The 24121-nt window shown below is 48.0% G+C and overlaps 1 protein-coding gene across 7 annotated transcripts in view; it reads left to right on the forward strand.

The window, feature by feature from the left end:
• Positions 1 to 6069: 6069 nt before the first annotated feature.
• SARDH (sarcosine dehydrogenase) overlaps positions 6070 to 24121 on the forward strand; it is a 151982-nt gene continuing 133930 nt past the window's right edge. For 4 of the 7 annotated variants that reach the window (XR_013226036.1, XR_013226037.1, XM_077306762.1 and 1 more), the window contains exons 1-5: positions 6070 to 6205; positions 8841 to 9168; positions 12040 to 12218; positions 22866 to 23045; positions 23970 to 24093. Coding sequence is in view for 5 of the 7 variants with exons in the window: in XM_077306762.1 (XP_077162877.1) it covers positions 8853 to 9168; positions 12040 to 12218; positions 22866 to 23045; positions 23970 to 24093 (799 nt within the window). In the remaining 2 variants the exon portion in view is untranslated. The other 3 variants (XM_077306763.1, XM_077306765.1, XM_077306764.1) reach the window with 3 other exon arrangements.

A 24121-nucleotide genomic window follows, 5' to 3' on the forward strand; every position in this document is an offset into this window, starting at 1 on the left:
CCTGCAGCTATGCTGCCAGTTTCATGTCTCTACCTCAAAACCGCAGGGGGCAGAAAACACAGAAAGGGGGACTTTTATGAGAATCTCTGCAGTGAACCAGCGCCCACCGGCCCAAGTTCACACAGTGGAGAATCTCAGGGGTGATGGTGGCCAAATAAATAACAAAAACAACACGTCCAGCATTGAAACCATGCTCTGCCCTAACACTGCACTTCAGCACAAGCCAACTAATGCTTGCCCACCCAGCCAGAAGCAGAAGGGGGCAGACACATCACTCTAGCGTGGCCAGACAGCTCTGCCACACATATCAGCAGTACATAAAAACAATCCCAGGGAAAGCAACATTCACAGCAAACAATTCACAGAAGCAAAATTCCAGCAAACCAGAAAGGCAAATCCCCAGAAGAAGAAGAAGAAGAAGAGGAAGAACAACAACAACAACAACAACTCTGCTCTGGTTCGGCCTCATTTGGAGTACTGTATTCAGTTTTGGGCACCCCAATTGAAGAGGGATGTTGACAAACTTAGCTTCCGGCTAAGATGGCGGTGGTCTGATACCTTCTTTGAAAAGCTCTCAGATAAGCCAGTCTTATTTTATTATTTTCCTATAGTTTTTATCAGTGGAGTCTTATTTATCTACTCATTTTACTTTCCTTTCTTACTCTACTCCACTAATTGCCGTTTATCTTATCTAAGCTGTCTGTCTATGCCAATGAAAGCTAAAAAACGCTGACGCTCCCTTTCTGCTGAGCCAGTGAAAACAGCTGGAAAACAGTTAAGAATGGAATGCTTTTTAAACGACAACAGTTCAGAAACTATTTTAAATACTCTCCCCACATCTAATAGGTTTGCTGTGCTAGAAAAAGGACAGGTGCAAACACAAGAGGAAATTAACCCTCAGCGGACTGTGGAAGACGCCATTGCTAAACATTCCTTATCTGCAAAGGAACTCCTGCCTCAAGAAACCAATTCTGGCTGCGAGAACAACATCAACACTTTTAAGCTTCTAGCCAAACAAACTTCTCTAGTAATGGAGACAGGCTTAAACATCTATACTAAACTTGACCAAATCAACATAACACTTGACTTGGCTAAAACAACTTTGAAGTCCCTTTCTGAGAAGCTCCTCTCCTCTCCCCCTTGTGGTACCGAAACAGGTCTGCAAGCAAATACTGCCAAGATACCTTCTACTAACTCTAAAACAGTGAAGGCCATCCCACACATGTCGCCCTGCCTGTTAATTGATCCTCCTCGCACAATTAGTGGTGCTTCCAACCAAAGAAGCTGGCCATGCTAATAGGCAATATAAGATTCAACCACAACAAATGGAACTCTAGAAGATCAATCAATCTCTCTTTTCCCTAGATTTTGGACTGCAAGCTTAACGATATCGATATTACAGACCTTATTACAGAGAGCCAGTTTGGTGTAGTGGTTAGGAGTGCAGACTTCTAATCTGGCATGCCAGGTTCGATTCTGCACTCCCCCACATGCAACCAGCTGGGTGACCTTGGGCTCGCCACGGAACCAATAAAAACTGTTCTGACCGGGCAGTGATATCAGCGTTCTCTCAGCCTCACCCACCCCACAGGGTGTCTGTTGTGGGGAGAGGAATGGGAAGACGACTGTAAGCCGCTTTGAGCCTCCTTCAGGTAGGGAAAAGCGGCATATAAGAACCAACTCTTCTTCTTCTTCTTCTTAATTGGCTGCCAAGTGCCCCCTTTTACAGAAGAGTAATAGTTACCTTCGGATCGGAAAGGCTTCCTTCTCAACTTATGAACAAACAACGTTTCTTGAGAAACTTCTGGATATTCCCAACCAGAGTCTTTGCTGACTCAAAACCCTTACCTTTGTGTAGTTCAGGATATTTCACCGCATATCCAAAAGCCTCTTCCCCTGCTACCGAAGTACCTGGGAAAAAGCCTAGACCATCTACCATCACCAAAGAATCTTCTAAGAGCAAATTTCCTCGTGCAAGTTACACCTGCTCCACAGCCACTTTACCAAAGGGACCTGGTTGTGGCTCCCTATCGGGACTGGCCTCTCCCGGAGCTCCGGAGCTGGCACTTTCTTCATGGTGGGATAATACTCACAACTAGACTACTAGACTACTAACTATCTGAAAATCCAGATTGCAGTCCTTCAACTTATCCATCAGAACATCATGGGGAACCTTGTCAAAAGCTTTACTAAAATCCAAGTAAATGACATCAACCGAATTTCCCCGATCCAGCAAACCTGTTACTTGGTCAAAAAAGGAAAGCAGGTTGGTCTGGCAGGACCTGTTGGAGACAAATCCATGCTGACTTCCTTGGGTCACCAAATTGTCCTCCAGATGTTTGCAGATCGCTCCCTTTAATATCTGCTCCATTATCTTCCCCACAACAGAGGTCAGACTCACTGGTCTGTAGTTTCCCGGGTCATCCTTCCTCCCTTTTTTGAAGATCGGAATAACGTTTGCTCTCTTCCAGTCCTCCGGGACATCTCCAGTCCTTAAAGAGGTTCCAAAGATGATGGACAAGGGCTGTGCAAGTTCTCTGGAAAGTTCTTTGAGTACTCTTGGGTGCATTTCATCTGGACTAGGGGACTTGAACTCATCCAGTGCAGCTAAATGCCTCTCGACAACCTCTCTATCCATGTTAACCTGCCACCCAGACACTATCCTTTGGCTACGACCATCTCTAGATGTGCCTAAACCCTTTGACCTGTGGGAAAAAACAGATGTAAAATAGGCACTAAGCCTTTCTGCTTTCTCTGCATCCTCCGTTAGAGTTTGTCCATCCGCACCCAACAGTGGGCCTATTGCCTCCTTTACTTTACGTTTGCTCCTCACATAACTGAAAAATCTTTTCTTGATACAATGGGCTTCCCTGGCCAATCTTAGCTCCCTCTCAGCTTTGGCCTTTCTGATGATTGATCTACTGTGCCTAGTAACCTGTAGGTACTCTTCTTTAGAGCTCTGTCCTTCCCTCCATTTCCTGAACATTTTCCTTTTCTTTCTTAGTTCCTCTTGAAGTTCTCTGTTCATCCAAATAGGCTTCTTAGAGCTCCTGCAGTGTTTTCGTCTTTCTGGGATAGTCATTGATTGAGCATGCAATAGCTCTTGTTTGAGTAGTGCCCACCCTTCACATGCTCCCTTCCCTTCCAGCATTCTCGTCCATGGTATGACACTCATCATGTCTCTGAGTTTATTAAAGTTTGCCCTACAAAAATCCAACATCCGCGTCTGTCTACAAGCTTCCTTGGCTCCCCATCTCAAAAGGAATTCTATGAGGACATGGTCACTTCCCCCTAGCGTCCCCACCTCCTTCACCTCATCCACCAACTCTTGCCTGTTGGTCAGTATTAAGTCCAGTATGGCTGAACCTCTTGTGGGTTCATCTACCATTTGATAAATGAAATTGTCAGCCAGGCAGGTCAGAAACTTGCATGACTGAGGACGCTTTGCAGAGTTTGTTTCCCAGCACACATCTGGGAAATTGAAGTCACCCATGATGACAAGGTCCTGCCACTTGGATATTTTCTCAAGCTGCTCACAAAGTGCAGCATCCACATCCTCTCGTTGGTCAGGTGGTCGGTAGCAGACACCAACCACCACACTGTTTGTTTTCCCCTCGCTTATTTTCACCCAGATGCTTTCCACTGTAGATATGCTCTCCTTTACTAGAATTTCCTGACAGGTAAGCCCTTTCCTCACATACAGTGCCACTCCTCCACCTCTTCGATCTATTCTGTTTTTTCTGAACAGTTCATATCCATCCACTATTACATTCCAGTCATGAGAGTCATTCTACCAAGTTTCTGTGATGCCTACTAGCTCATACCTTTCCATCAGCATGAGAAGTTCCAGTTCTTCCTTTTTATTGCCCATGCTTCGGGCTTTTACTTTTGCTTCTCTGTGAGTTGGCCTTGCCAGTTGGGCTGCCCCCGATCGTTTTCCTTCCATACACTCCCTATGTTGATTGTCTCCTTCCCCTTGTGGCTTTAGTTTAAAGCTCTCCTGATAAATCTCCCCAGGTTCCTGCCAAACACATTCTTCCCCAGTTTCGATAAGTGCAGTCCATCAGGTGCTAGTAGGCCTTCTTGAAGAAAGCCTATCCCATGGTCCCAGAAACCAAATCTCTCCTGCAGGCACCAACTACACAGCCACTGATTCCCCTTCATTATCTTCCTCTCCCGCCGCATTCCTCTTCCCTTGACAGGCAAGATTGAAGAGAATACCACTTGTGCCCCCATTTGCTTGAGCTTCCTCCCCAGATCTTGATAGTCTTTTTTAATAGGAGCGATGGTATTCAGGGACATGTCATTCGTTCCCACATGGACCATCACAAATGGGTAGCGATCCGTAGATTTGAGGAGTTTGGGCAGCCGTTCTGAAACGTCTTTAATTTTCGCCCCTGGCAAGCAACACGCCTCTTGGGTTAGGGGGTCAGGCCCAGCCACATGGCGATCCATTCCTCTTAGCAGGGAGTCTCCAATTACCAGTACTCTCCTTTTTTTTTTTCTTCTCAACTCCATTTCCTTCTGTCCCCCTGGCCTGTTCCCTTTGTCTTAGACTTTGTTTTGGGACCTCTTTCCTTGTTGACCCTTGCACCTCCTCTGCAAGGGCCTGAAATCTATTCTGGAGCTCCAAACGCCCCGAGAACTGTCTCGCTCTTCGCCATTGAGTCTTTTTCCGAACTGTCTGCAGAGGCTCCCTAGTGTGGTCAATCTCCTTATCCTCTTCAGGACTGGCTGAACAAACACATCCACCCACCACAGAGAAACCCTTTGCCCCGGAAAGGAGATGGTGTTCGCTTTGATCCTCCTCTCTCACCAGGATCTGCACGCACACCAGCCCTCAGGTGTAGGAGCTCCGGCTGGCCAAAGTGCTGCCGTTGCTCCTCATCTCAGTTTCTGCCCAGTTTCAGGATTAACTGTGATTATTTCTGCATGGCTGATGAATGATCACCACCACCCCTGCACTGTGACTGTGCACTTGGGTTCCACACAGGTTTTCGGGGAGGGGGACACATGATGAGTCACATTTGCTGTGGAGATTTGGGGGGGGGGGGCGGCGGAGATTTTTTGTCACACAAGCCGCAACCAAGTAGTTAATGGCCCTGCTGCTTCTCGCGACGCTGTTTTTAAAGATGCAAAAAATGTTTTTCACTCCAGCAGCCCATCACAAAGAGGGGATACAGTCACAGCAAATCTGTGCTCACCTCATGCCTCATCAAAGCCAAAAGCTGCCACGGTGATCTGGAAGGCCTGTTGCTTAATTTTATCTGCGTCCAGGTGCGAGTGCTGTTGTGCAGACTATGTTGCCCACATGAGAAAATGTCTAGCCCACCTGAGAGAGGTCTGGCCAGACTGACTCCAGCATGGCCCAGTACCTCAGTGGACAGATGTTCTACGACTCCTGCCCTCTCCCCCCCCCCCAAATGCAGACCCAGCTGCCTCGTCTATTCTGCTTCCAGAGGAGGGACCAGGCTGCAGCTCACATTGATGGGTGCCCTATTCTTAGGGGCAACAAACACATTTTTGCCCCATTGCTGTGCCACAATGCAGTGGATGCCCGATTTTGGAGACATGGTCTACAGAAGAAAAGTGGTTGTATTTCATTTCAAAGTAAAAATTAAAAATTCATGAGGATCTGGCCCTCAGAGCCACATTTTTGGGCTGCTGTGGCGCCCCAAAATTTGGGATCGATTTTTTGCGTGTGTTCCAGTCCTGCCGTCCACATGTGATTTGATACGACGTTTGTTAGTGTTCATCTTTAAAACGTGGAGGATCCGCGAAGCTCTGTGTGAATCGGGCTTTCCATTTCTTCCGCTTCGTGCCAGGAAGGGATGAATAAAGAGGGTTTTCACCCCCCCCCCCCATCCTAGAGGCGGCCAGGGGTCATTGGAGTGCCTGCGGGGAGAGGGGCCGGGAAGGGGTCCCCGAGGGCTGCCAGCGCGGAGCTGCCAGCCTTGCGAGGGACCTCTCCGCAGGGGGGGGGGGGGGGATCGGCTGCGAGGCCTCAGCTCGTTCCCGAAGGCAGAGCCCCCTCCCCCCCTCCCCGCCCCCCGCGGCCCTCTCGGCGCTCCGCCCCAGCCCCGCCCTCCGCTCTGCCCCAATCAGCATCGCTCCGGCGGCCGCCTCCTCCTCGCCCGGCCCCGGCTGAGCCCCAGCGACGGCGCGCCAAGGCAGGGCAGCGCGCGGGACTTCGCCCCGCCGTCGGGTGAGTGCGCCTTCCCGGGCCCAGGCCGGCCCAGGCGCTCTCGCTCCTCCGCGCGGCCTCCCCGTCGTGGCGCTGCCCTGCCCGGGGCCGGGGGAGCCGCCCGCCCGCCTGCCCGCCCGCCTGCCTGCCCGCCCGCCCGCCTGCCTGCCTCCCCGTGGGCAGCGCAAAGGCGCCGGGGAATGGGGAATGGGGCCGGGCCGGGCGCGGCTGGCCCGCGGGGCGGTCCCCATTTGGCAGCTCGGAAGGTGCGACCGAGGGCGGCGTGGGCAGCCGTGCCCGGGGCCGGCCGGGGGAGGCGGCGAGGCTTGACGGGCAGCGAGGCAGAGCTCCGACGTGGCCGCCGGGGAGGCTGGAGAAGAAAGGTTGTCTGGGGGGGGGGCGGGGGCTCCCGTGGAATTAGGGGGGCCAATCAGCGCAGGTTTCCCCACTGGGGCAGCCCTTGCCTGCAAGCCCAGTCCGACCGTTGGCCTAGGCTGGCCAAAGGAGCGGCCGTGGCTTCCCCGGGGAACCTACCTCGAGCCCTGGCTGACTGTAACAGAGGCCGGGCCAAAGCTCTTGTCCTACAAGTGGGTCTAGACAGAACCTCTTTATGGGAGCCCTTCCACCTCCACCTCCAGAATAGTGGGTCAGCCTAGCGAGACAGTTCCGTCCGCATCTACAGCTTCAACTGCCATTTTCCTTACGAAGAAGAAGAAGAAGAAGTTGGTTCTTCTATGCCGCTTTGCTCTCCCCAAAGGAGTCTCAAAGAGGCTTCCCTTTCCTCTCCCCACAACAGACACCCTGTGAGCCCTCATATGAGGCTGAGAGAGCCCTAATGTTTCTGCTCAGTCAGAACAGCTTTATCAGTGCTGTGACTAGCCCAAGGTCACCCAGCTGGCTGCCTGTGGGGGAGCGGGGAGTCTAACCTGGCTCGCCAGATTAGAAGTCTGCACTCGTAACCTGCTGGACCTCGTGGCATCTGTCACAGCGGCATTTCCCTACACATAACTGCCCATGCTAGCCTTTCTCAACCTTTTTACAGTTGAGAACATCTTGAAACATCCATCAGGTTTTGCAAAAACCCAGAAGTGGTGCAATTGTGCAGAATACAGTTGGGGAGCAGCTCTGTGTAGATGCTCTCCAGGGGCTCCTCCCCTTCCCCTTCCCTCCTGGCCCATCATTGGTCATTGGGGGAGGGGGTGGGTTAACATGTCCATATATAGTCATATCACCTGATAAGTGTTTAATACATTTTTAAAAACTATATAATAAGTTAATCAACTTCCCCCCATTCAGGAACACCTTTGAGGCCTGTCAACTCCCCCCCCCCCCGCCCAGGGTTTCATGGAAGCCTGGTTCAGAGAGCCTGGACAGGCTGACTTGGAGTCACTCGAGGTCTTCACCACCTACTGTCAACCTCATTCCCAAGATTAAACAGCCTCTAACACAATGGTTCTCAACCTTGGAGTCCTGACCCCATTTGGGGTCGCTTGGCCCCTCCCGTGGGGTCACCAGGTTGCTGGCCGCTGTGGTGGGGGTGGCAGTGGCAGTGGCGGGCAGTGGCGGGCAGTGGTGGAGGTGGTGGAGTCCTGGCACTGCACAGGCTGCACTCCTTCCAGTGGCCCCTTTCCCAGAGGATCTTTGCTGTCGGGCTGGTGTGCTCCTGTAGAATCCCTCTCAGGGGGTGGTGCCCAGTCTGTGCAGGAGAAATGGCTCCGCTTAGGCTCTTTAGTTCTCAAGGCTGCTTGTCTGGAGAACTAGGACTGCCCACAACATCCAAGGGGCAATGGACAAGGTGACAGTCATACAAAAGGCCCAGCTTTCACAACCTTATGTCACTTGGCAATCCAGATATGGGAGTGAATCCAGATATGGGAAAGATGTGTACTTTAGCAAGCCATAGCCTTGGTGTGGAGGCTACATGGGCAGCGTGCAGGCAGCACCCGGCTTAAGAGGTACTCAGGGAGGGAGGGAGGGAGGGAGGGAGGGAAGGGGTCTGGAGGGACTGGGGAATGGCGTGGAATGTCTGAGCAGCCAGATGCGGGGGAATGAGAGGAGAAGAAGGGACGGGTTTGAGAACTGAAGAGGAGGGCAAGGATGCACTTAGTTAAAAACAACTAAGGAGAGACTTAATGCTGTTTTAAATGACTGGGGGGGGGCAAACGGCCTCCTTTGGTGGGCAGGAAATGGAGGCCGAGGGCAGGACAAAACGGAGCAGGCTAGAGTGCATTTCACCCTCCAGACCTCCTTTCCACTGGTTGTAGGCTGGTTGTTTGCTAGGGGATCTCACATTTTAGGGTGGTGAATCCAATTTTTGGGATTCCTGAAGACACGAGTTAAAATGGAGGAAACCGCGAGCAGGCTGCTGGCCAGTCTCTGGAAGTAGCCGATGTCATGTGGAGGGGCTGGAATATGCTGCCTACCTTTGGAGGCTGAATGGCTAGATTTCTTGCATGCGAAAATGCCCTTGGTTTTTATAATTGATTAGGGACATTTGAAATGTGTCAGCCCTGGTTGTTAAAGGACTCAGCACCTGCAAGGTTTTTAGCCAGCCGTTTCTCATCCTTCCCCACCCAGGACTGCACCTTCCTGATAAGTTCTTTGTATGTTGGACTGGGTTGTAGACTTAAAGGATTTCTCTCTCTTGCCTTTGCAGTGTTAGGTCACCATGGCCAACCTGAGGCATTTGTTCCGAAAAGCCTATTCTCTCCAGCCCCCATTGTCTAGGCAAAAGGTCCAGTTTTTCAGCAGTGCACCCAGCCAGACATCAGAAAAGAATGTCCCGTATCAGCAGACTTTGAAGGGAAGCAGCCCTCCAGGGAAAGGGCCCAGCCAGCCCCTCCCTTCTTCAGCAGACGTGGTGGTCATCGGGGGAGGCAGCATGGGATGCCAGACCATCTATCACCTTGCGAAGATTGGGGTGGCCAACCTCGTCTTACTTGAGAGGGATCGGTTGACTTCTGGAACCACCTGGCACACAGCAGGTCAAAGAGAGGGGGAGGAATGCTGGGAACAGGGGCCTGGTGGTGGTGGTGGTGGTGGTGGTGGTGGTGATGTCATAGTTTCATCCCGTTTCCATCATTCTGCAAGGCCAGCTGCCCTTGGGACTGAATGAATGTGGGTGGCACTAGGGGTTGGGGCAGAGCACGGGAGACAGAGGCTTAGTCCTACTCAAGGAAGATTCTCACTGTGTATTGCAGGTGGTGTTTTTGTCATCTGAAGGATTCTGAGGTGGCGTCTTGGGGAAGCTGAGTACATTTCCCTGCTTGTTATAGGAGGCCCAACTGTGTGAGCCATGTGACTGGGGGATATTCCCAAGAATTAAGAGCACAGAGAGGGGCCCTCCAACTCTCCCACCAATCAAAGAAACTCATGTTGGAGGCAGGCAAGACAGGGCCTTTGCAGTGGCCGCTCCACAATTATGGCACAACATTTTGGAGACCCAGCTTGATGTAATGATTAGGAGTGCGGACTTTGAAACCGGCAAGCTGGGTTTGTTTCCGCACTCTTCCCTCACATGCAGCCAGCTAGGTGACCTAGGGCTCGCCTCAGGCCTGATAGAGCTGTTCTGACCGAGCAGTAATTATAAGCCGCTTTGAGACTCCTTTGGGTAGAGAAAAGAACCAACTTTTATTATTTATGTATTTAGGTAAAGGTATCCCCTGTGCAAGCACCAGGTCATGTCTGACCCTTGGGGTGACACCCTCTAGCGTTTTCATGGCAGACTCAATAAAGGGTGGCCTTGCCAGTGCCTTCCCCAGTCATATGTATTTATGTATTTATTAAATTTCTATACTGCCACCTACTGGACCAGTCGGCTTGCGGCGGTTCACAACAGAGTAAATATAAAAACATAGGACGGCAAGATTACTACCTTGCCAATAGATTCAAATGAGCAGCCGTGTTGGTCTGAAGTAGCACAATAGAATCAGAGTCCAGGAGCACCTTTAAGATCAACAAAGATTTATTCAGGGCGTGAGCTTTCGAGTGCAAGCACCCTTCGTCAGACTATGATCTTCTTACATGACAGTGAATATACAGCAAAAATCAGTTCTGTTACATCAGTAGACTGTGTCATAACCCAATACAGCCAATGATAATTTTTGTCAAAACAGCCAGTCAGTCCTCTAGAGCAGTGGTCCCCAACCCGTGGGCCATGGCCCGGTGCCGGGCCGCGAAGGCCATGGCACCGGGCCACGGCTCCCTCTCCCCGCCCCCCCCCCCCGCAGTAAAAAACTTCCCAGGCCGCAAGCTTGCGGCCCGGGAAGCTTCTTACTGCGGGAGGGGGGAGAGGGAATCAGGGCCGCACCCACGCATTGCACATGCGCGGCCAAAATCACGCATGCGCGGCACTTTCGTGCCTGCGTGCGTGCGCGAAAGTGCCGCGTATGCGCAATTTCGGCCACGCATGTGCGGACCAGCGGTATGCGCGGGCGCGCATTCACGGCATGTGCGGGTGGGCAGTTGCCCCGCCGGTCCCCAACCTCAAAAAGGTTGGGGACCACTGCCCTAGAGTTCAGTGTACTTTACAAAGAGAAACCAAAATGCTGCTATTAGAGATCAAAGGCTATCACCTCCCCATATGTTGCTTGATCCATACAACTGTGAGACATTCCTGCCAGGGAATTGCTGGTCACTATCCCAAGGCCAGGGAGTCAAACTCAAAATTCCATTACAATGCCATATCTTACAGTCATATTATCACAACTAAAATACATAGTGAGGAATATGGATACACAAATTGAACAAGGTTAGCATGAATTTAAAAAGCCTTTGTCTCTATTGCATCCTGGGTATGTCATAGTAATAACAGTCACATAATCCCAATTAAAATAAATTGTGAGGAATGTTACATAAGGTTAGCATGCATAGTGAGATAAAAAAACCTTTGTCCTTGTTGAGTCCAGGGTATTGTAATGGAATTTTGAGTTTGACCAGTGAGCTCCAACAGGGCTCTCTTCCGAGAGCTCTTTCTACCAGTTAAGGGCCAGGACTGAAAAAGCTGCTGCTTCTTTTCAGGGACGTGTGCCTAACCCCTTGCTGTAAATCTTCAGTTGAAGACAGTTTTACTTAGGACTGCATTTGTCTAATTTAGATTCATGTTGGTCTGTAGCACTGTGAGTCCAGTGGCACCTTTAAGATTAACAAAGTTTTGTTCTGAGTATGAGCTTTCATGTGTGCAAGCATTCACTGATTATCTCTGCTATGCTGTGCTTAATTTGATTTAATTTATACTGTGCACACTATTAAAGAACAGTGTTTGAGCCCAGCGACCCCTTTAAGACCAAGAAGGTTTCGTTCTCAGTACAAGTGCTCATGTGTGTGTCCACGAAACTTTATCCCCAGAATTAAACTCGGTTGATCTTAAAGAGGCTGCTGAGCTCAAACATTGTTCTATTTGACTAATTTAGTTTTTCTTTATTGACAGTCGCAATTGAGATTTTAAATTGTGGTCTTTTAGATGTGTTTTTTATAACTACTGTTTCATTTGCATTGTAAGTTGCCTTGAATTCCTAAAGGTAGAAAGTTTTAAATTTTAAAAGAAGCAGGTTCCCTTCTGAAAAGCTTTCAGGTTCAGTGGCAGCCAAGATGTACATTCTAAGTCTGAAATTTAAGTTTTGTTTTCAAAATATGAATGATAAAATTTGAATTGTGGGCCATTTTGGATTTTGGTCAATATGTGCATCAGCATTCACCCTGCTCTGTCATATAGCCTGTTCATATCATTTCTCGACCCCAAAATATTTAGAAAAGATGCCTTCCTTTCAGGGTGGAGTGGGAAACTGAGGCTGAGTAGCTACTGGTTATTCACACCAGCATGTGGAGAGTCAGACTCTTCCTTCCCTTTCTGTCAGGTCTCTTGTGGCAACTGCGCCCCAGCGATGTGGAAGTGGAGCTTTTGGCTCACACCCGTGATGTGGTCAGTCGGGACTTGGAGCAAGAGACGGGCCTTCACACAGGATGGATTCAGAATGGAGGCCTCTTCATTGCTTCCAACAAGCAACGGTTGGACGAATACAAGCGACTCATGTCTGTAAGCAGCACTTCCCCAACTAAGCCCTGCTCTGGGGCATCGCCTGCTTTTTTAAATATATATTTTTATTTTTATATAGATGTAGAAAAGAACAAGGAAAGAATATATTTGATTGCAATATCACCCCTCCCTCTACCCCCCAAAATCCCCATTTGCTTGAAGTTTTGCATTGCCAGATATTCCATATATCTGTTGCCTGTAAATATAAAAACAAAGCAACAACAAAAAAAAGCCCACTTTTACATAACATTTCCAGCACTTACAATCAACCTTGGGTATTACAAAAATTACCCTTAAACTTGAACCAAGGCCAATCCTTAAGCTAGGAAATCAACTGGCTCCTGCACTTGTTCACAATAACATATTTTTACGTACTTAACATTAAACGTTTCTTATAAAACAATATGAACTTTAACCCAGTATTTATAAAAAAGAAATGAAAAAAGAAAAAGCCCATCTTATCATGACATTTCCAGCTCCTGAATTCTTCAATTCAGATCATTTTTATACTTTAACCCAGTATTTATTTTAAAAAAGGAAAAAAGGAAAAGCCCACTCTTTCTCCAAGATGGTATCTTGATCTTAGCCCAAAATTTATGAATTTTTCACATAAGAATTCCACAGTTCTTGAGATTCTTCAATTAATTTTCTGTTGATTATAGATGTAACCTTATTGCAGTGATTGCATAGAAAATTAGATTTTTAACACAAAGAGCCTTCTTGACAGATATTCAACACCATATTTCCAGGTTTGATTAAATACTTAACATTGAACATTTCTTGTAGAACAATATGAACTTTGGCCCCGTAACTATACACTAATAAAAAAGAGAGGAACCCCCCCCCCACACACACACACACTTTATCATGACATTTCCAGCACTTACAATTATATTGACTTTAAATCTTTTTGATTACCTTAGATGTTATATACCATCTATGTAAAAGCGTACAGAAAAAGAATCAAGAAAAGATTTCAAACACCTTGTTCCCCCTTCTGTTTGCTTCTCCTTTCCCTTCCCCAATCTTCTTAAGGGGATCTCATATCAAGGCTTACTGCACCTTATTGTTCCCATAGACTTATATTCTGTCCAATTAGACTTTGGTGTAGAAAGTGCAGTTGTACTCTTTTCCACAGCATATTTACTGATAAATCTTGAGGCAGTTGTACCTCCTGGTCTCTAATCCAAAATGTATCAGTACGATTTTTTTCCTAAGAAGCTCCTTTAAATTGATTACTTTCAAAACAGTCCATGTATCTTTTGGTTGATTCTTGTGTACTGTTGCTTTGAAATATCTGTGTGCCTTTTAAAAAAGGGTGTCCTTATCTGGGAAGTCATGTTTTCTGAGGGGCCCTGACACCCCCTTTTTCATCTCCAAAATTTCAGATTTCTCTTCTGCTGATGATTTCTAACCTTGTTTAGTGCTATCATCAACCACTGTTTTTGGTCCATCAATCCTGTTAAAAACTTCTTCCTTGCTGTCTTGGATCTCCTTGAAAATATTCTTAAGCAAACCTTCTGTAAAAACTTAAAAATCATGGCTTTGTTTCTCTAATAAATAGACCATTCTTTTTAACATAGAGATGTTTTAGCCAAGCTCAGACAATATTGCAAATAGCCGGGACAGGTCCTCCCTCAAAGGGTTTTGATGACGTTGCTTAGAAAGTCACGGAGCTTCAGGAAGGGTGTCGCACGAATGCCTTATCAAGGAAACAATCTCCGTGAAATGATAAACAGACTGGTTAAACGCTTTCTTGGTTCACTGCTGCTTCACTGCTGCTTCTTGATAACAGAGCAGGGGGAGGTGTGCGAAAACAATTTAAAGTCACTGGAGAATTATTCACTCTTAGGCATTTGTAGTCAGAGATTAAGCTCCGTGAGAATTCTGAAGACTCTTCCAAGCAGCTCAGGGAGTGATAGAAGAAAAACAGTCTTAAAAAAATTATATGTGAAGACAGAAAAGTTCAAGGAAGATGGCGAATGGCTTCTTCGTGGCCCGGAATAAAGACTGTGATATCCAGGGAGATAAATCTCCTTAAGTATTGGCCCCACGAGCTCCCAAGAACCTCCTGAGTAGAAAATTGGGGAGGTTTGTGCACCTCGGACCTTTCTGCCAATTGCAGCTGCAAATCGACCCCTGTCTGGTCCCACAGTTCACGGGATAGTGAACTGCTCAAGAGGCCATATTTCTCCGCCCCCAGGCATCCCCTGCTTTGATGTTCTTGCTGCTCTTCACTTGGTTAAGAGCATGGACTTCTAATCTGGTGAGCCGGATTTGATTCCGCACTCCCCCACATGCAACCAGCTGGGTGACCTTGGGCTCACCACAGAATTGATAAAGCTGTTCTGGCTGAGCAGGAATATAAGGGCTCACATCCCTCACAGGGTGTCTGCTATGGGAAGAGGAAAGGGAAGGGGATTGTAAGCCGCTTTGACACTCCTTCTGGTAGGGAAAAGTGGCATATAAGAAGTCCTCCTCCTCCTCCTCCTCTTCCCCCCATCAAGGTACCCATGAGCACCGTGGTGTCTTGCCAAAACTTCCTAGTTCCTGCCGTTGTTTGAAAGTGGAGACAGCAAGGCTTCTTCCTGACCATTGGAGATTTCGTTCGCTGTGCAGATTTCTGAAAACATGGCTTCGGCAGCAGCTGCCACCACAGCACAAAGGTCTACTCTGAATAATTGAAAGTGAGCAGGGGCAGCCATTTTGGCTGTGTCTACATGCTGTGTCAGGATACCATAAATGCTTACAGAAAGGTTGGAGACCCAGTCCTAGGCCAGCACTCTTACCACTGCAACATACTGCTTCTTGAGAAACAGCTTTGCCTTGACTCCCTCTCCTTGGATCCCTGCTAGGCTACTGCTTACCTTGCTAGCTGCTCTAGGACATTTCAGGACCCCTCAAAGGTCCAGATCATCTCCTCTGTCCCTCGCCATTACAAACAGGTCATGAAAGCAGAATTGGCCACCCCAGAAAGGGGTTCCTCTTTAGTATCTTTGGGGTAAAAGATCTGCAACCTGTCCAAGGAGACTGTGGAAAACCTTAAATTTCCTTTGATTGATGCTGCAGTGGTGCATCTACATTCCAGGGCACTCCTACCGAAGGATGAGAACACGCTCAAGGATGCTATGGACCAGAAGAATGAAATGGCGCTCAGGAGAGCTTACAAGGCGGCTTCACTGGTGATTCAAACAGGGGCAGTGATATCCAGTTTTGTCTGATTGGACAACCTTATTAAGAGTCCCAAATCCAGTGCTCATGAATGGAAGATAGCGCAACTCAAGACTAAGTAGGTTAGTTCATGGACAATGCAGGTCAGGATACTATGTAATTTGGGGCTAGAGCATCATCAACAATTGTATCTGGCTGAAACACTGGAAGATGGACACTTCACCAAAGACCACCTTGACCACAGAGAAGTTCTCAGGCTGGCTGCTCTTCAAACAAGGTTCTGGTAGAGGCCAAAGACAAAAAGAAGGTCTCGCCATTATCGTCAGCCAGCAGAGCCATTAAAAATAGATAATGCCTGCATTTCTTTTGTAACTACAGGACGGAGACTGGAGGAAGAGATAACAAGGATTACAGAGGTCTCCACCAGGCCAAGTTTATTCAATGACAACAACATGTTTTCTGCCAAGACAACATGCCCCAATCAAGACGTCATCAGCTTCACTGCCAGATCAGACACCAGCTATATTTCTTCCAGAAGAGATGGACAGCCACTAGATTGGACAGATGGGTGCTCTCAGTTATATCAGAGGGCTACGGAATAAACATCTGCCCCCCAACAGCTTCTTGAGTCCCAAGACATCAGCAGAGAAAACGCCTGCATGCCTGCCCGCCTGCCCATCCATTACCCCCCCCCCTTGTGTCTCAGGAGGGTCTACAGAAAATGTGGGAGTCATAATACATGTACAGTATAAATCAGTAGTAACAGTAGATAATAATAACAGCAGTAACAGTGATAGCAAAAGCATTCAGTTCTAACGATTTCACTAAAAATTGAAACAACATGTCAGCTGTTATCCCATTGTTGTTGCTGTTGTTAGTTGCGAAGTCGTGTCCATCCCATCGTGACCCTATGGACAATAAGCCTCCAGGCCTTCCTGTCCTCTGTTATCCCATAGGCTGGTCAATTCTGAAATGCCCATGGGCCTGCTTGTATAGGAGGAGGAGTTCTAGGGGACCTAGTAGATCTTGACTCAATTGACCTCAACCAAATGCCTGGCAGAAGAGCTGTATTTTGCAGGCCCTGTGGAACTGTGATAGCTCCGTCAGGGCCAGGATCTCTTCTAGATCAAGCGATTTAGCACCTGCTTCAAATCGGGGCCATAAAGGAGGCATCTGAGAACCAGCAATTCAAGGGTTTGTACTTCATCATCTTTGTGGTTTCTAAGAGATTAGCGGACCGGAGACAGATTTTGAACCTCAGTCTATGAATCAGTAGGCAGAATTCGACGAGGAATCACTCCAGCATATTTTGTGTGCCCTTCAATGCAAAGATATGCGGATCTCTCTGGACCTTATGGTAGCCTATTTTCATATCCCTATCCACCCAGCTTCCACTAGTACAAGGAACTACCCTTTGGCCGGTCCTCTATCCCCAGGTTGTTTATCAAGGTCATGGTGGCCTGGCTGAGAAAAGTGGTGATATATAGCTGTATTATGATGGGCTGATCTGAGCCAATTATGTTGCAACTAGATTCAAAGACCATTCTTAAGAATGGGCTTTGAAAGGCCCCCCACCCCTTAAGGAAGTGGGTGCCCCCCCTGCACTGCTGCCACGGGAGGCTTTCTTTAGGGCTGGCCGCTCTCTCGCTCGCGGGAGAGAGCAGCGGGGCCTAAAGGGAGCGGCCAACCCCCCCCATGGCGGTACCAAGGATTTAGCCTTTTATGTAAACAGTGAATGCTGTTTACAGATGGCAGAAAGATTCACAGCAGAGGCAATCTCCCTGTTGGAGCAGCACCATTTCCTGACCAACCAAAAAAAGAATAATCTGAGGCTAACAAGACCTGAATCATCTGGGTCCCAGGATCCATCAACCTGTCCCTCAAAGAACAAAGAAAAAGACTCTGGTTCAAGACATCATAACCAGCAGCTTATGCACATCGTGGCCATACAGGGTCTTCTGATCTCCACGATAAGCATGATTCCATGGGGCCACTTTCACTACAGATCATTGCAATGGGCTCTCATGCCATGCCAAAAGGAGGCATGGGGCGGTCAAACTGGCACTCAGGCTTAAGCGTCTACTGCAGTTCAGGAGAACGTATCCAAAGGGCCATTGTTCCTGCTGTACAGACAAATTATCATCACTAGGGATGCCAGCAAAAGAGCCTGGGGAGCCCAGGGTCATGAAGAGGCAGCACAAGGGAGGTGGACACAGACCAAAATCAAAGACAGCATCAGCTGTTGAGAATTGCGAGTGGACTGGAAAGAGTGGCGGGCCTTCCGTCATCACAGACAGCACAGGCACAGACAAGCTGTTTGCCAAGGCCCACATCAGCCAACAGGGCAGGACAAGATCGACATTGCTGTTTGAGGAACTTTCTGACGGGGCCCTGGCAGTAATTAGTGCAACTCTGGGCCACAGAAAGCCCAGGAGCTTGACAACTAGGCCGGTTCAATTAGTCCCCCAGTGAGTGACCACTTCCTATCCTGGAACTTGTCCATAGTCATAGAATCATAGAGTTGGAAGGCCATAAATACAGGCCATCTAGTCCAACCCCCTGTTCTACGCAGGATCAGCCCTAAGGATCCTAAAGTAGCAATCCCCAACCTGTGGGCTGCGGACCACATGTGGTCCATGGACTAACTAGAGGTGGGCCATGAAGGACGCCTTCTCTCCCCCCCCCCGGCCCTTTACTTCATCCACGATCCGGCAGGCGCACATGGGACTATCTTGTTGCAGAGAAACAAGCTCAGGGTTCCCATTGATTTGTCATTGTCATGAGTTAAAATTTCCATGAAAATAAAATGTTCTTTATGTTCATTGTTGTGGCGTGTCTGTATCTTATTTTGAAGGGATGTTTAAACATTACCATAGCGACCAGAGTCAGAGAGCGTTAGGGCAGTGGGCCTCAGTAAAATTGTCAACCGTTGAGTGGTCCCCGGTGATAAAAAGGTTGGGGACCACTGTCCTAAAGCATCCAAGAAAAGTGTGTATCCAACCTTTGCTTGAAGACTGCCAGTGAGGGGGAGCTCACCACCTACTTAGGCAGCCTATTCCACTGCTGAACTACTCTGACTGTGAAAATTTTTTTCCTGATATCTTGCCTATATCGTTGTACTTGTAGTTTAAACCCATTACTGCGTGTCCACTCCTACGCAGCCAACGGAAACAGCATCCTGCCCTCCTCCAAGTGACAACCCTTCAAATACTTAAAGAGGGCTATCATGTCCCCTCTCAACCTCCTTTTCTCCAGGCTGAACATTCCCAAGTCCCTCAACCTATCTTCGTAGGGCTTGGTCCCTTGGCCCCAGATCATCTTCGTCGCTCTCCTCTGTACCCTTTAAATTTTATCTACACCCTTCTTGAAGTGAGGCCTCCAGAACTGCACACAGTACTCCAGGTGTGGTCTGACCAGTGCCGTATACAATGGGACTATGACATCTTGTAATTTTGATGTGATGCCCCTGTTGATACAGCCCAAAATGGCATTCGCCTTTTTAACCGCTGCATCACACTGCCTGCTCATGTTTAGTTTACAATCCACAAGTACCCCAAGGTCTCGTTCACACACAGTGTTAGCTAGAAGCGTATCCCCCATCCAGTAGACATGCTTTTCATTTTTCTGACCCAGATGCAGAACTTTACACTTATCTTTATTAAATTGCACCTTGTTTTCATTTGCCCATTTTTCCATTGTGTTCAGATCTCGTTGAACTCTGTCTCTATCTTCTGGAGTATTTGCCAGTCCTCCCAATTTGGTGTCATCTGCAAACTTGATGAGTAGTCCCTCCACCACCTCATCTAGATCATTAATAAATACGTTAAAAAGTACCGGGCCGAGCACCGAGCCCTGAGGTACCCCGCTACTCACCTCTCTCCAGTCTGATGAAACACCATTGGCAACAACTCTTTGAGTGTCGTTCTCTAACCAATTCCCTATCCACCTAACTATCTGAAAATCCAGATTGCAGTCCTTCAACTTATGCACCAGAACATCCTGGGGAACCTTGTCAAAAGCTTTACTAAAATCCAAGTAAACGACATCAACCGAATTTTCTTGAATCTTGCTGAACCTGAATACCTGTATTGGGATTTGTGGGATTCGGGATATATAGAATTGGTTCAGGTCGATAGGACCCAAACTCCAAATAGGCCAGTTTTTTTGTTTGTGCACATCCCTAGATCTGACAGGCCTCATGTTGCTGTTGTTGTTGTTATTTAGATTTCTACCCTGCTACTCACCCTGCTACTCACCCTGCTACTCACCTCCCTCCAGCCTGATGAAACACCATTGGCAACAACTTTTTGAGAGCGGTTCTCTAAAATCCAGATTGAGTGCGGTTCTCTGAAAATCCAGATTGCAGTCCTTCAATTTATCCGTCAGAACATCATGGGGAACCTTATCAAAAGCTTTACTAAAATCCAAGTAAACGACATCAACTGAATTTCCACGATCCAGCAAACCTGTTACTTGGTCAAAAAAGGAAACCTGGTTGGTCTGACAGGACCTGTTGGAGACAAATCCATGCTGACCTCCAAGGATCACCAAATTGTCCTCCAAATGTTTGCAGATCGCTCCCTTTAATATCTGCTCCATTATCTTCCCCACAACAGAGGTCAGACTCACTGGTCTGTAGTTTCCCGGGTCATCCTTCCTCCCTTTTTGAGGATCGAAATAACATTTGCTCTCTTCCAGTCCTCTGGGACATCTCCAGTCCTTAAAGAGGTCCCGAAGATGATGGACAAGGGTTCTGCAAGTTCTCTGGAAAGTTCTTTGAGCACTCTCGGGTGCACTTCATCCGGACCAGGGGATTTGAACTCATCCAGTGCAGCTAAATGCCTCTCGACAACCTCTCTATCCATGTTAACCTGCCACCCAGACACTATCCTTTGGCTACTGCCATCTCTAGATGTGCCTAAACCCTTTGACCTGTGGGAAAAAAACAGATGTAAAATAGGCACTAAGCCTTTCTGCTTTCTCTGCATCTTCCGTTAGAGTTTGTCCATCCGCATCCAACAGTGGGCCTATTGCCTCTTTTACTTTACGTTTGCTCCTCACATAACTGAAAAATCTTTTCTTGTTACAGGGGGCTTCCCTGGCCAATCTTAGCTCCCTCTCAGCTTTGGCCTTTCTGATGATTGATCTACAGTGCCTAGTAACCTGTAGGTACTCTTCTTTAGAGCTCTGTCCTTCCCTCCATTTCCTGAACATTTCCCTTTTCTTTCTTAGTTCCTCATGAAGTTCTCTGTTCATCCAAATAGGCTTCTTAGAGCTCCTGCAGTGTTTTCGTCTTTCTGGGATAGTCATTGATTGAGCATGCAATAGCTCTTGTTCGAGTAGCGCACACCCTTCACATGCTCCCTTCCCTTCCAGCATTCTCGTCATGGTATGACACTCATCATGTCTCTGAGTTTATTAAAGTTTGCCCCACGAAAATCCAACATCCGTGTCTGGCTACAAGCTTCCTTGGCTCCCCATCTCAAAAGGAATTCTATGAGGACATGGTCACTTCCCCCCAGGGTCCCCACCTCCTTCACCTCATCCACCAACTCTTGCCTGTTGGTCAGTATTAAGTCCAGTATGGCTGAACCTCTTGTGGGTTCATCTACTATTTGATACATGAAATTGTCAGCCAGGCAGGTCAGAAACTTGCATGACTGAGGATGCTTCGCAGAGTTTGTTTCCGAGCACACATCTGGGAAATTGAAGTCACCCATGATGACAAGGTCCTGCCGCTTGGATATTTTCTCAAGCTGCTCACAAAGTGCAGCATCCACATCCTCTCGTTGGTCAGGCGGTCGGTAGCAGACACCAACCACCACACTGTTTGTTTTCCCCTCGCTTATTTTCACCCAGATGCTTTCCACTGTAGATATACTCTCCTTCACTAGAATTTCCTGACAGGTAAGCCCTTTCCTCACATACAGTGCCACTCCTCCACCTCTTCGATCTATTCTGTTTTTTCTGAACTGTTCATATCCATCCACTATTACATTCCAGTCATGAGAATCATTTCACCAAGTTTCTGTGATGTCTACTAGGTCATACCTTTCCATCAGCACCATAATAGGCTTACCTGGTCAGCAGCAACACTCCCCAGTAGCTCTCTCCACGTGTTCTCAGTTGTCTGAGCTCTGCCTCTGGTGAGGAGCAGCCCTTTTTAAGCCTCCCAACAATTACCCAGCAATCACCTCACTCAGCAGCACAATAGGCTCACCTGGTCAGCAGCAACACTCCCCAGTAGCTCTCTCCATGTGCTCTCAGTTGTCTGAGCTCATATAGCATTGACAAAGCTGCCACTCACAGCTTTGCAGAGAGCAGCAGAAGTGAAATATTTAAGTTGGAAAGTGGTTTTCCTAGTGGCAGTGACATCAGGGAGGCGGGTGTCTGACATTGCAGCACTGTCCTCAGAGAAAGAGTTCTGCATTTCCCCCCAGAAAGACTCTATTCACAGAGAGGTAATCTCTCCTCCTGACTGCAGGAAGTGAGGGCTCTTCTGCCTGCTGACCATCAAAGCAGGAAGTTGTTCAGATTGGAGAGGAAGGGGACAGACATTTTGGACTTCTGGTTGCCAGGGGACCACTGAATATACAAATGGAACGTGTAACCCCTTAAGTAAGGCACCTACTCTGTTTTTAACATAGGCAGAATATGTTTTAGCAGAAGACAGAAGAATTGCATTTTACCCAATTTCCTTTGGATTCTTTTGCTTAAATCAGTTCTGTGCAAAATATATGCTTTTAAATGAATCCTTTATTAATTTGCAACTAGCAGTGGTTCTCTCCCTACCCCAACTAGCAGTGGCCCCCTACCCCATCTTGGGAACACTAGTCCAGAACAAGGGGAAACCTCAGAGCTAAGAGAGGGAGTTGGACAAGCAGCTACTCTAGGGGCGTACCCTGCAGTAAATTGTCCCCACGGTGCTCATGTGCTGGGCTGTGGAAGACATAGAGGCAATGCTGCAGAACTGGAAAGGGAAGCTAGGAGTCCTGCTCCTCCCCCCAGCAGGCAGCCCTATACAATGAACAGGTGGTGGTGGCAACCTGCCAGAAATGGGTTGGATAAGGTGGAATATGACTTACTAAGCAAAAGTGTTCTGCCATAACCATGTTAACACTTACTCTTCTGGAGCTCTTTCTGTGGAGTGCCCCTGTAGGATTCAGGCCAAAGGAAACCTTTCCATGTTGCCTTGTCTGCTGGGCAATGCTGAGGATTCTAGGGCTTACAATTGGGTACACCCTTGGATAATGCCAGTCATGCTTGTTCAGACTCTCCGCTGTTCTGCTTGGATGGAGCCGAAAACTCCCCTAGAGATGAGCAGTCTAGGGAAAGATTAGCAGTGAGGGGGGCAACTGTTTTTCAGAGAAGCTAATCAGCATTTCTTGTTTTCTCCCCTAGCTACCCCAGGTTCGCTTGAGACCCACTTTGAAATGCAACACCATATCAACAGGCTTTCTTTTCCCTCTTTTGCAGCTTGGCAAAGTGTATGGTATTGAGTCGTATGTCCTCTCTCCTGGGGAAACCAAGAGCTTGTATCCCTTGATGAATGTGGATGACCTCTATGGCACACTCTATGTCCCCAAGGATGGCACGATGGATCCTGCAGGCACCTGTACCTCCCTTGCCCGGGCAGCCACTGCCCGAGGGGCTCTGGTAATGGAGAAGACAGCCCTTGGATTAGTTTGTGGTAGGACGTCAATCAGATCAGTATTAGAAGAGGCCCAGTAGCCAAGAACCTGGGGCCACTGTATACCGCATTGATCAGACTCTCCTGGAGTCCTGTGTACAGTTCTGGAGGCCTCACTTCAAAAAGGACGTGGACAAAATTGAGAGGTTTCAGAGGACAGCAGCAAGAATGATACAGGACCTGGGGGCCAAGCCCTATGAGGAAAGGCTGAGGCACTTGGGAATGTTCAGCCTGGAGATGAGGAGGTTGAGAGGGGACATCATTGCTGTTTGAAAGGTGGCCACTTAAAGGAGGGCAGGGAAAGATAGAACCCTTAGTAATGGGTTTAAACTACATGTAGAATTTTTTTTTCACAGTCAGAATAGTTCAGCAGTGGAATGGGCTGCCTAAGGAGGTGTTGAGCTCCCCTTCACTGACAGTCTTCAAGCAGCAGCTAGACAGATACTTATCCTGGGTGCTTGAGGCTGATCCTGCGTTGAGCAGGGGGTTGGACAAGATGGCCTGTATGGCCCCTTCCAACTCTAGAATTCTATGATTCTAAGTTTGCAATTGGGGAGGAATCATGACTTAGCAGTGGAGTGCCTGCTTGTTATATAGAAGGTACCAGGTTTAATCTGCAATTAAAAGCATTTCAGGTCAAAAGTCTGGAAGGATCTAGGAGATCTCTTGCCAGTGTAGGCAGCTGTAGACAGAGTGAGTCTTGCTTAGGAAGATTTAAGAAAGGAGAAGGCAGAGCTTAGTTAGAGAGCACTCGCCAGTTCCCAGAGACAGTGCATAGTGGTAGCCCAGAAAGGCAGATCTGGATTTGCTCAGGTGCTAGTGGGCTTGAGTTGTTTGTGTCCCTCTAACATGGGAAATGTGTAGCTCATTTCTGACTTTGCTCTTTCTAGATTATTGAGAACTGCCCAGTGACTGGTATTGAGGTTAAAACAGATGACCTGGGCATACAGCGGGTGGCAGCTGTGGTGACAAGCCATGGAACTATCCAGACACCTTGCGTGGTGAATTGTGCAGGTAAGAAAAGCTGAGGAAATGGGCTGTC

The sequence above is a fragment of the Paroedura picta genome, chromosome 12 (assembly GCF_049243985.1).
Source record: "Paroedura picta isolate Pp20150507F chromosome 12, Ppicta_v3.0, whole genome shotgun sequence".
Classification (NCBI taxonomy): domain Eukaryota; kingdom Metazoa; phylum Chordata; class Lepidosauria; order Squamata; family Gekkonidae; genus Paroedura; species Paroedura picta.